Source organism: Ipomoea nil, unplaced genomic scaffold (assembly GCF_001879475.1).
Source record: "Ipomoea nil cultivar Tokyo-kokei standard unplaced genomic scaffold, Asagao_1.1 scaffold0268, whole genome shotgun sequence".
Lineage (NCBI taxonomy): Eukaryota > Viridiplantae > Streptophyta > Magnoliopsida > Solanales > Convolvulaceae > Ipomoea > Ipomoea nil.
In genome coordinates, this window is record NW_017616696.1 from 6,722,501 (window position 1) to 6,733,784 (window position 11,284).

The 11,284-nt window shown below is 35.4% G+C and overlaps 3 protein-coding genes across 3 annotated transcripts in view; 2 read left to right on the plus strand and 1 right to left on the minus strand.

The window, feature by feature from the left end:
* Positions 1-1,006, plus strand: part of LOC109153578 (polygalacturonase-like) — a 3,590-nt gene extending 2,584 nt beyond the window's left edge. Inside the window, exons 7-9 of the mRNA XM_019301436.1 lie at positions 67-175; positions 349-465; positions 581-1,006. Coding sequence (XP_019156981.1) covers positions 67-175; positions 349-465; positions 581-805 — 451 coding nt within the window. The 3' untranslated portion in view covers positions 806-1,006. The remainder of the gene's footprint in view (positions 1-66; positions 176-348; positions 466-580) is intronic.
* A 2,461-nt stretch (positions 1,007-3,467) lies between these two features.
* On the plus strand, positions 3,468-5,043 carry LOC109151111. Its single transcript, XM_019299029.1, has 3 exons — positions 3,468-3,639; positions 4,463-4,572; positions 4,648-5,043. The coding sequence occupies exons 1-3, from the start codon at positions 3,497-3,499 to the stop codon at positions 4,791-4,793; spliced, it is 399 nt and encodes a 132-aa protein (XP_019154574.1). The 5' UTR covers positions 3,468-3,496; the 3' UTR covers positions 4,794-5,043.
* Positions 5,044-5,147: 104 nt separating this feature from the next.
* LOC109151102 (leucine-rich repeat receptor-like tyrosine-protein kinase PXC3) lies at positions 5,148-8,786 on the minus strand. The gene is made up of 2 exons (XM_019299019.1): positions 5,920-8,786; positions 5,148-5,758 (listed from the first exon to the last, which is right to left on the minus strand). The coding sequence occupies exons 1-2, from the start codon at positions 8,294-8,296 to the stop codon at positions 5,433-5,435; spliced, it is 2,703 nt and encodes a 900-aa protein (XP_019154564.1). The 5' UTR covers positions 8,297-8,786; the 3' UTR covers positions 5,148-5,432.
* Positions 8,787-11,284: the final 2,498 nt, after the last annotated feature.

The window sequence follows — 11,284 nt, forward strand, 5'->3', positions numbered from 1 at the left end:
GATATTTACTCTTTGTACTTAACAATTAATAAGTTAACTAATTAATTGATGGCATGGTGAGTTTAGCATTGGAAGCTTAGGGTCTGGGAAATCGAAGGCTTATGTGTCTAACGTTGTTGTGAATGGAGCAAAGCTATCTGGAACCGAAAATGGAGTCAGGATCAAGACATGGCAGGTAACCTTAACATCACATCTTAGTAAATAATCAGCTAGTGATTGTATTGTCTTTTCTCAAAAGGTTGAATCTCAACCCTCAGGGTCTTCCACGTCCACCCGATAGAGCATTTAAAAAGATGCATGTAGATTACAGTGACTCAATGACATGTAATTATATATGTATATATGCAGGGAGGATCTGGAAGTGCAAGCAACATCAAATTTCAAAACATAGAAATGCATGATGTGAAGAACCCCATAATTATAGACCAAAACTATTGCGACCAAAAGGGCCCATGCAAATACCAGGTAGACAAAAATTGAATATAATATTACTTTTACTCGATCTACTGACTACTTTCAATCATATATCGACTATCAACTTGACCACTTAAATATTGAATTATATATGCGTGATATATAGAGTTCAGCTGTTCAAGTAAAAAACGTGGTATACGAGAACATAGCAGGCACGAGTGCGACGGAGATAGCGGTGAAGTTTGATTGTAGCAAGAATCATCCGTGCAAGGGAATAGTGATGAAGAATGTGGAGTTGGTAGGGGAAGGAGATGAAGTTGCAAAAGCTGAATGCAACAATGTGAGGTTCAGCAACCTTGGAACTGTCTCACCAAAATGCCCACCACCTTAATTAGGTTCACAATCACACACAGGACTAATATAATGATAAGATTAATAATGTTGTACCATTATACATACAGACATTCATTCTACAGTAGAAGAATCATATCATAGGGATTCCTTCATTATAATTAAGTTCATTAAACAATAATGTACGTTGATTGTAGGTGTTATATATGAAAATAAGATTGATTGTATGTAATGAATGGGAAATGGGAATATGAACTTTATTTATTACATTTCTTTAAATGGGAATGATATAATAAAGAAACTAACATTTGTATGGAATTAAATATAACCTTTTGACTTAAGAATAAACATAACACAAATAATATATTGCAAATTAAATAAAGTTATAAGATTGCACTAATTGGCAAGAGTATTATGAAGAAAAGGATAATTGCCATGCCAACCGTACGTAGCAAAAATCGAGAATTCAAGGTGTAGAATAGTGACCATCTTGGGATCTGTTCCTCCTCTCATCTGCCTCTTAGATCATTTCCAACCCATACAATTCCAAAACACCAAATTTTTTCAGCAAATGTCACATCATAAGGAAATTCTCAGCATATTTTCATACCAAATTTTATTCATCCCTAACTCATTTACACAAAAATATCAAACTTTTACACTAAAATAATTTTATTTTTCAATTATTAGTTCAAATTTATTTAGTTTAATATAATTTAGTTCGATCCTAATTAGTTTAATATAAAATATAATTTGTAATGTAAATAATAATTTTTATTAACATTAATTTTTTTTATAAAATTAATTATTTAAAAAATTGAATGTAATAATATTTTTAAAAGTTTAATTTATTCCACAATAATAATATAATATAAAACATTTAATACATTTAATTATCATAAATTATTAATTTTATTTTAATTAATATATATTCAATATTAGTCTTGTTTCGATCGTCTCAATGAGATTTTTAAAATGGTAGAATTTATATTTAATAATACAAACTTTAAATATAAGTATTTAATAAAATAATAAAATTCTATATAAACAAATAGAGGACAAATTTGAAATTATAAAAAGAAGCAGGGACAAAATAGTACATTTGTTTTTCATCCCTAATTTTCCGTTGATGAACAGTGCTACGCCATCCCTATATGGCGCAACACTGTTCAGTAACACCAAAACAAAAGGCGTTATGGTGTTTTGCAGTTACACATTGGAGCATTATATTTTGTAGGGATGGAGATTTGGTATTGAAATATGGCGTTTTGCAGCTCCTTTGGAGATGCTCTTATATATGGACTTGGATCTCAAATAGTTTTAACCAAATTTAATTATTCTTCAATTGGGTTGTAAAGTTTTAGTCAATTTTTTGGGCTAGTGAATTCGATTGGACTCATTTCATTAGGTGTTGATAATGTTAATAGTTCAGGGGGCTATGTGCTACAGAATGTTATAATAATTAAGTAGTAGAGAAATGGGATAGTAATGAAGTAATATTATTGGCTATCTCAGAAGTGAAGTCCATTTTACAAGTGAACTTGAATGTATTTGTTGAGGTTGGGATATCTAGCAAGTTCATTTGTTAGGTTTTTTTTTTTTTTTTTTTGGGTTTTGAGAGGTATGACTAAGAAATAAAAAAATGGGAGGGAGGAGAAAAAAAAGGAATCAAAAAATAAAAAACAAAAATAATTTTTTTAAAATATGTGCAAATGAACGCGTCCAACTGGGTGCTGGATGTACGCCAAATACGCATTAATTCAGTATCCTTCTGTCATTTCTCTCTCCTGCGAGACCCACAAAAAATTAGGGTCTTGCAGGAGAAAAAACATCGAAAAAACCACTTCTCTCATTTGTGTAAAAACCATTGTTTAATTTTTTGGCATGCAAAAACCACTAATGTACATGATTGCTCTTAGGTTTCAAAAGTCAAACCCCTTTTTAGTATACCAGAGTATAGTATTTATAGGGTTATAGCATGTGACATATGTTGAATATCCCTTGACAATGCAAAGTTGACGGGGCAAACATGCATGGGCAGCCCGAGTCTACCATAAAATGTGTCAGGTAGTAATGTGACTTTTAAATTATTAGTGACAGTTGATGTGATGTTTGTGTAACTAGAAACTGACTTATAGGGTTAAAAGGTCGAGAAAGCTTAAAGAGAGGTCGAGTCAATTTATTCATACTGTGTACAATTTGCATATACGCTCTGTATATACCAATCAAGCTTCTCATTGATCGAGCATACACAACCTCAACACAAGCACACCACTTTTCAACCTAAATTATTGTGTCCTATTTCTTACAAAAAGTAAATGTGTTTAAGCATAAAATGGGTAAAGAGCTGAGAAATACGATTATTCGAAGCAATGTTTTTTCTTTAGTTTTGTATTTTGAGTACAGTCAAAATAGTACAAGTAATTAGGTAAATTATAGTAATACTACACTAATACAACCAATAACCAAGATAGGTCAATGTCACATAATAAAATTTTAATTTCAAATTATTGAGTTCAAGGTGAGAAGAATTATTCATATGAATTTTAAGCTAGTTGGCATAAACATTGCCATAATGTCCTAATTCACTTTACATAGGTAGGAAAAAAAAAAAAAAAACATTTTTATATTTTAATTCAAATAAAAAAAAATCAATATAAATTGTGCGTCGATGATAATTTTTAATACGGGATGGGGTCCAAGTCATATTAGCAGAGTTGAAGGGGTCTATATGAAATTCCCCAAAGTAAAAGCCTACCTCGCTTGCCTGAGGAAACAACCCGCTTCGCCGATAGAAATTAGAATAGCCGCAATCGCAAACTGGTCAAAGACAGTCGTTCCGAATTTTCTCCAAAGATCTCTGCACTTCATTCGGTAAGCTCCTCTTCATCTATATCCGCCACACACAATCGCCATCGAATCCTTATTGCTAGCTTTTAGCGTCTCTGTAATTTTGCAATTGGAATCATTTTTAGGGTTTCCATGATCTGCGCTGCTAAGTTTGACGATACGGTTTTGAGATTTACTCGTTATGCCTCGAATCAGGATAGTAGGAATTCTTCGATCTGCACTTTTGGTTTTTATTAGTGTGCATATGAGCTCAAAGTTAGGAAGCATGTGATATACTTTTTAGTATATGAAATCAAATTATCTAGGTTTATGTATTGGAGATTCGGCCTGTGGCCAACCATTTAAAACAAACCCTGTAACTAAACAAGTTGGTTTAAATTCCTGAAATTTCTTATGATGTGCTATGGATTGGAATTCCACCCATCTCTGCATTGTTTTCCTATATGAGGGTAGTATGTATATTGTGTGTATGCAGGGTAGCTTTAGTATACCAATGTTTATGATGTCCTCTAGGAATGACAATGGGAAAGAAAATCAATTAGAGAGTGATAAGGGTCTGTTTCTTTTGTGAGAATTAAGGTTTTATCTTATTAAATATGGTCTGCTGGTGTCTTCTCAATGTGTTTCCACCAGGCACAATGGCTGGTGAAATTATGCCTTATTTGTATGAAAAAAAAGGGTTTTGTATCTCAAAACAACTCATTGATAATTAAAATATAGAAGCAGAGCTGCTTGTTTCCTCCTCGGCCACCAGATTCTTTGATGAAAGGCAGCTAGCTGCTCAACTTTATGACCTTTTCTTTTATAATTGTGCTGTCATATACTAAGAGTGGGTTGCTTTTTCCAGTTATTGGAGTTCAGCAATGTCAGGTCCTAAAATAATTTCTGCTCTTGCGGGATCATTTGTTGTTGCTTATGTTTTCGACCACATTATTTCTGACAAGAAGATTTTTGGAGGCAAGTTCTGACTCTTTAGTATGATTTGTTTGGTTTTGCTAGTGTTGTCTAACCTTGAATGGCATTTCAAATTAGGTACAATTCCACACACTGTTTCAGAAAAGGCCTGGTGGGAAGAGACTGACAAGAAGTTCCAGGCATGGCCTCGGACTGCTGGCCCTCCAGTTGTTATGAATCCAATCAGCCGCCAAAATTTCATTGTTAAGTCGGCTGACAATTGACAAAGTTCATGCAGCCATACGTTACCATTGTCACTTCATAAGAACAAACAATTCTTTTTAAGCTTCAAACCATGAAATGTTTTGGATCCGGATGGTATCCTTTGTTTCGCTTTTATCTTGTATGATGATGAAGAAGACAGTTTTGGGGTAGATGATAATAAATGCTTGTTGGTTTGTGTTTATGCAATGAGCTTTAAACATTCAGACAATGCATCTTACTATTACATTTTGTATACATGTGTTTTGCATCGAGTGCCTTTGCTTCATCTATGTTCTACTTTGCACATAAGCATGCATTTTTATAGTTTATACTAGAAAATCCACAAAAGGAGAAAACTTGCAGGCTCAAAAACATAATAGTAAGACAGATCTTACTAATATGGGGGGCCCTTTTTTGCTTTTACTACCCCTCAATCATATATCTCATTACCATTTTTTGGTACATCATACAACTCATCTACATTGCAGCATTGCATCAACAAATGCTTCTTAAATCTTAATACAGGAAATGTACAGATTTTGCTCACTGATACACCATAGAATAAAGATGAAAGCTTGCATATCTTCATAACTACCATAAGGCCAAAAGGGTTCAAGAATTGAAACCAAGAACTTGGAAGATTCACTTTTATACAGTATTCAATTCTCTGTAATTTCTTGAAGCATTTCAACAACCTTCTTCATTTTGGGCCTTTTTGCCGGCGTGCTGTCAGTGCAAAGCAATGCAATCTTTAGGGCCATTAGCATCTCTTTCCTCCAAGAAAATGAAACAGTACTAAGTCTAGAATCAAGAATCTGCTCAGGTGTTTCCCCTCTTGCAGGTGCGCCATGAACCATCTTAACTAAATCTATTCCTTCGCCAAAGGCTTCATCAACGGGTAGTCTGGTGGTAAGGATCTCGAGCAAAACAACCCCGTAGCTGTACACATTTCCTGGCGGTGTTACTTGCATTGTATATGCGTACTCTGACAAAGAAGAGATATCTTTAGATTTGAGATAAAAGATACACAACCAAGGCTCAATTTTGTGACTTTCCCTCAAAGAGAGCCACAGAGGTGCTATCTGAGCAGAAGATATTTGACAGATAAAAGATATATTTAAAATAAATATAATTAGGAGTAACTACCTGGCGGAATATACCCAAATGAGCCAGCAACAGCAGTGATGCTTGCAGTCCCTCTGGACGGGTCGAGAAGTCTAGATATTTCAACTTCACTAACCAAAGGCTTGAAATTGGAATCCAGAAGTACATTGCTGGAAGAAATGTCGAGGTGGATAATGGCGAGGCTGTGAAGGAAAGCCAGCCCTTCAGCCACTCCAATGGCCATGGAGAGTCTTGTTGGCCAATCGGGATTGTATTCTGGTTTCTTGGTAGATTCATGAAGAAACTCAGCGAGTGTCCCATTGGGGAAGTATTGATGGAACAGAAGAACAGTGTCTTCGTAGATTGCAAACCCAACAGGTCTGATCAGATTGTTGTGACAGAGCTTGCTAAGCTTTTCAAGCTCTCTGATAATCTTGCTCTGGTGTTGTACGATTGTTCTGTCCATTGATTTTAGCTTCCGAACTGACAAAATCATCCCAGAAGGCATTTCTGCCCTGTAGACGGTGCTGAAAGTACCATTGCTAACCATATTTGCATCTTTCGTAGCTGCCTTTGCAGCTTCATCGAAATCAATTGCTTGGCTAAGATTTTCAACAAAAACGTTTCCTGCAATTATCGCAGGTATGCTGCACACTTCATCGGTGACTGTTTCCTCAGCTTTGACAGCCTTTTCTTGATTCTCCCTCATCATAAACAGAAAGACAATGATACTCACACATACAAAAACTGCCAAACCAGAACCGATAACTGTCAAAGCATTCTTGTAGGAAGCCCTGTGATGGTAAAAATGGTTGTAATGGTCCAAATTTGGGCAACCATTACTCAAGGGGCTGCCACAGAGGCCTTTGTTTCCAATAAAACTTGTATTTAAGCTCTTTTGGAATGGCAAGAAGGTAGGTATCCTCCCGGTGAATTGGTTGTTGGAGAAATTAACCTCTATCAAACTTAGCATGCCAATACAGGTCGATGGGATGCTACCCGACAGCTTATTATTAGAGACATCGAGAGAAACTAACTTGTCGAGTTTTCCCAACTCCTGAGGCAACTTTCCACTCAGATAATTGTAGCTCACGTTCAATGCGATCTGCAAGCTCCTCAAATGGCCTATCTCGGGAGGGATATTCCCGCTGAGGTAATTGTTCCCTACTTGTAATTCAAGCAGCTTTATGCAGTTCCCGATCTCATGAGGTATCTCTCCTCTTATCGAATTCTGATCTAGCAGTAGATATTGCAATCTGGAAGCATTGCAGATGCTTTGAGGAATGGAGCCGTTGAATCTGTTGTGGCTTAAATCCAGCTTATTGAGATTTTTCACCTCAAGAAGTGAGGAAGGAATCTCACCGAAAAGGCTATTTCCCGAAACAATCAACTCCTGCAGATTGGAAAGTTTGCCAAACTCGGGAGGGATTCTTCCGGTAAACCCATTTGAGGCCAAATTGAGCAGAGTGAGATTAGAGCACAGAGAAAACTCGGGGACAATCTCCCCTGACAGGTGGTTATTATCCACTTCGAAGTAAGTAAGGCTAATGATATTACCAACTGTTTTAGGAAGGGTTCCTATAAACCTATTATTCCCAATTCTAATGCTTGAAATGCCTTTACAATTCCCAATAGATTGAGGAATATTGCCAATCAAATTATTCTGTGTCAGAACTAAAACCTCTAGCTTCTTTCCAGCAAATATACTTTCTGGGATTATGCCTTCAAGCTGGTTCGAGTGAAGGTTCAACAACTTAAGCTCAGAATTGAGGCCTAAATTTGCAGGAATTGCACCACTAAATTGGTTCTCATAGGCTGCAAATACTCTGAGGTTGGTCAGATTGCCCAACCACATTGGCATCGAACCATTCAACCTATTGCTAAAAATCTGAAAATCTTGCAACTTCTCAAGACCCTCGAATTCGTGAGGCATTGCTCCTGAGAGCCAGTTGTGTGAGAGGTTCAATGCTTTAAGGTTTCTAAGCCTACCCAATTCTTTGGGGATTGAATCCTCAAACATATTAAAAGACAAATCAAGAAATTGAAGCTCAGAAAGTTCACCAAAAGCAGGTGGAATAGATCCTTGGAAATTATTAGCAGAAAGGTCCAGCCACCTCAATGCTTTGAGCTCAGATATTAAGGTCACATTACCTTGTAGCCTTAAGCCAGAAAGATCAAGCCTCTCCACCATTGATTCCCCCAAGCTGCACCCAATGCCATGCCAAGAGCAGAAATCAGAGCCGTTCAAATTCCACCCTGATATTCCTAGCTCTTTCCCAATTGCTACCAATGTGGTCTGATCATCTAGAGTCAGACCCTGAGCACTACCTAGCTGAGACCTTACTATCAAACCAACCAGAACAACACCAAACAAGCTCAAAAACCCCATTTTTTTAAGGTTATTTTCAAGTTTCAACATGCCCTCTCTCTCTCTCTCTCTCTCTCTCAAATTCTCCCTTTTTCCCTCCAAATGCCCACAAATAGGAACAATGAAGCAAGAAAATGCAAGACCCAATTTTTCTTCAAGAAATCACTCAAAGAAGTGTATATTGGGGGATGGGGCCAGGGAGGTGTGCTGTGGGCTACAAAAAGATTTGAAATTGGAACACCATTACAAAAGATTTGAAATTGAAGCAAGTCAGAAGCAAAGCAAGCCCTTAAAATCAGGAAGAAAAAGGCACACAGTACACACACACAATCAAGAATCTCAGACGACAATAAATGAAAAAGCAAACGAAACAAACACAAACAAACAAAGGGGACACAGGAAAAGGAGGCAGCGACTAATGAAAAAGGGCTCCTATACACTTAAACATACACAACAGTGAAATACAACACAACACAACACCAATGTGAGCACGAGAGAGAGTCGCAGAGTCTGAGCAGGAGAGGAGAGAAACAACAATGGAACATAGCATTTTCTTGGAAGAAGAAACATAGGAAATGAAAGATAGGAAGAAGCCAAAGGGCATACTGTTTGGGAACAGTAGAGGAAGGGCATGACATGCTGGATACTTAGATATCAGTCCGACATCCTCAGTATCCATGACGTATGTTTTACAATTATATACTCCGTAATAACAAATCCAAGACTTTAATACTCCGTAATACTTTTGTTAAAGGATTTGATATAATATAATTTATATTTCAATCTTAGATTATAATCCCTATATTTAATATTAGATAAAAAGAGAACAATATAAATAAAATAAACATAACCAAATATCTTGGTAATGTTCTTTTGCTTTTGCTGTCGTTTTATAGAAATAGAAAGAGTCTCTTTTACACATCAAAAGTTAAGTTTGTGGAGGCTTACTAATCGCCTCATGTCCTTAAAAAAAAAAAAAAAAAAAATATCGCCTCATGTCCGTTGTTTAGAATTATGAGAAAGCAAGAGGTAGAAGTGCATTGATTAGGTGTTTTCACTCAAGTAAGAAGATGATATATGACCCACGGCTAAAAAATGAATTTTTAAATCAATTTAATTTTTAAAAAAATAAAAGAAATTACTAAAATATGGTATGGTATATAATACTCCGTATATATTATCTTGTGAAAATTTATAAATATTCCAAAAAAAAAAAAAAAGAGAGAGTATGGTATGGTATAATTATATAATTAAAGTATGCCAAAATTGACATTCCATCAAATATGAATTCCCACTGCACCTATTCTTAAAGTTTGACTTAACACAAAAGTTAGTTGTTTAGAGTATGGGCGCGCGGGATGAGATCCTTTTTTGAGGAATTAAATTGGATTCTCATCCAAAAAGAGGGATTTTACGAAAAAAAAAAAAAAAAAGAATTTTGTTAAAAAAAAAAAAAAAAAAAAAAAAAAAAAAACTCATAAAGCAAATGAGTAATTTCATTGTGGAATCTGTGAATAATGTGATTTGGCTCTCTCTTTTGAGGACATGCATCATGACCAACACCTATCTTGGGTCCCTCACCCCACATTTATTTTAAATAATGAATTCCTAATAATTGATACATATGTTTATTTTATTCTATTATTAATTAATTTTACGAGATATTCTGTTTTTTTTTTTCTTTTTAGGCTTATAGTCAATATAATTGATATAAACAAATTACATGATGGAAATGTAAATGTTAAAAGAAAAAAGAAAAAAAAAACTAACGAGTTGTTCCCACTTGTAATCATCAAGTTTAAGCAACTAGCAATTACAAGTAAATATTTGATTTTTAGGTCTAATTGCACGAAAGTCAAAAATTGATATGTTTAATTGCTATTTTTAAAAGTTCAAGGGCTTAATTGCCTCCTTATAATGTTCCGCGACTTATTTGACCATTTTTTCAAGATCAATCAAAGTTATTTCAAAAAAAGACTAACCAAAGTGAAATAAACTCTTAACTTTTTAAACATAAAAAAAAAAAAAAAAAAAAAAAAAGTGTTCCTCATCATTTGTTGTGCATTAAAAAACTATATTAAATCTTGTATGCCTTGCCTTCACTCCATTGAAGTTGATTAATTTATAAGTAATTAATTATTAGCACTAATAAAGCAAGTAGCTAGATTACATATATCTAAAGTAGCGTGCATGCGGCACCAATAAAGCAATTGTTAATTACCCGCCAACATAATAATTAGATTAATTAATTAAACTGGCCTACAAAACATCATATATCCATTAATCATGCTAGCTAGCTAATTAATTAAGGTTTAATTTAGTCTGTAAGCATTGAATCCTAAACCCTAACCTAAACTATGTGCTCTTGTCTGCTCCATAATGAAGACGACGACCTCCAAACACCGACGACAGCTCATCAAAGCCTTCATACCTCAGTGACCCAGAAGGAGAATAATAGCAATCCTCTCCTGCACTTTGAACACTATTCTGCCGCAGGGTTCCATCTTCTTGACCGCCATTTTCGTGAATGAAGACAAAGTTGTCTGTTGCTGAGATTGTCGGAATGTCGTCTATGGAGATAGATTGCGCGCGTGCGCCGCCGTAGGAATTGTACGGCGCAGCCACTGTTTGTAGCTGCGGCGGCGGCGGCGGCTGTGGCTGTTGTTGCTCGTCGTTGAAGTGACGACAACTATTCTGATCAACAATGTCGTCGTTCTTATCCTCCTTCTTGGCTTTTTCGTTTCTGTATATTTTGCACAATACAGTGTCCAGCTGCATCCAACAGTAACTCAACTTGGAATTAATTAAAGTATGTGTAACATCAAGCCAAAATACATAGAACAAGTTTATCCAGAGCACACCTTCAAATAGTAGTTACGGCTTTTTCTAATCACTTAATATATATATATATATATATATATATATATATAGACCAGAGGCAACTCAAACTAAGTTGATTAGACTGTTGAATTGGTAACAACAAGATTACAAGTTCAACTTCCGATGAGAACTATCTATTAACCTTTTTAGTTTGAACTG

What these genes read in the sequence shown, in the direction of transcription:
- LOC109151111 (XM_019299029.1), top strand. Translation starts at nt 3,497, where the DNA reads ATGAAATTCCCCAAAGTAAAAGCCTACCTCGCTTGCCTGAGGAAACAA. An exon ending in AGATCTCTGCACTTCATTCG is followed by an intron (nt 3,640 to 4,462) that starts GTAAGCTCCTCT and finishes TGCTTTTTCCAG; the next exon opens with TTATTGGAGTTCAGCAATGT. An exon ending in TGACAAGAAGATTTTTGGAG is followed by an intron (nt 4,573 to 4,647) that starts GCAAGTTCTGAC and finishes ATTTCAAATTAG; the next exon opens with GTACAATTCCACACACTGTT.
- LOC109151102 (XM_019299019.1), bottom strand. Translation starts at nt 8,296, where the DNA reads ATGTTGAAACTTGAAAATAACCTTAAAAAAATGGGGTTTTTGAGCTTG. An exon ending in ATTTGGGTATATTCCGCCAG is followed by an intron (nt 5,759 to 5,919) that starts GTAGTTACTCCT and finishes CTTCTTTGTCAG; the next exon opens with AGTACGCATATACAATGCAA.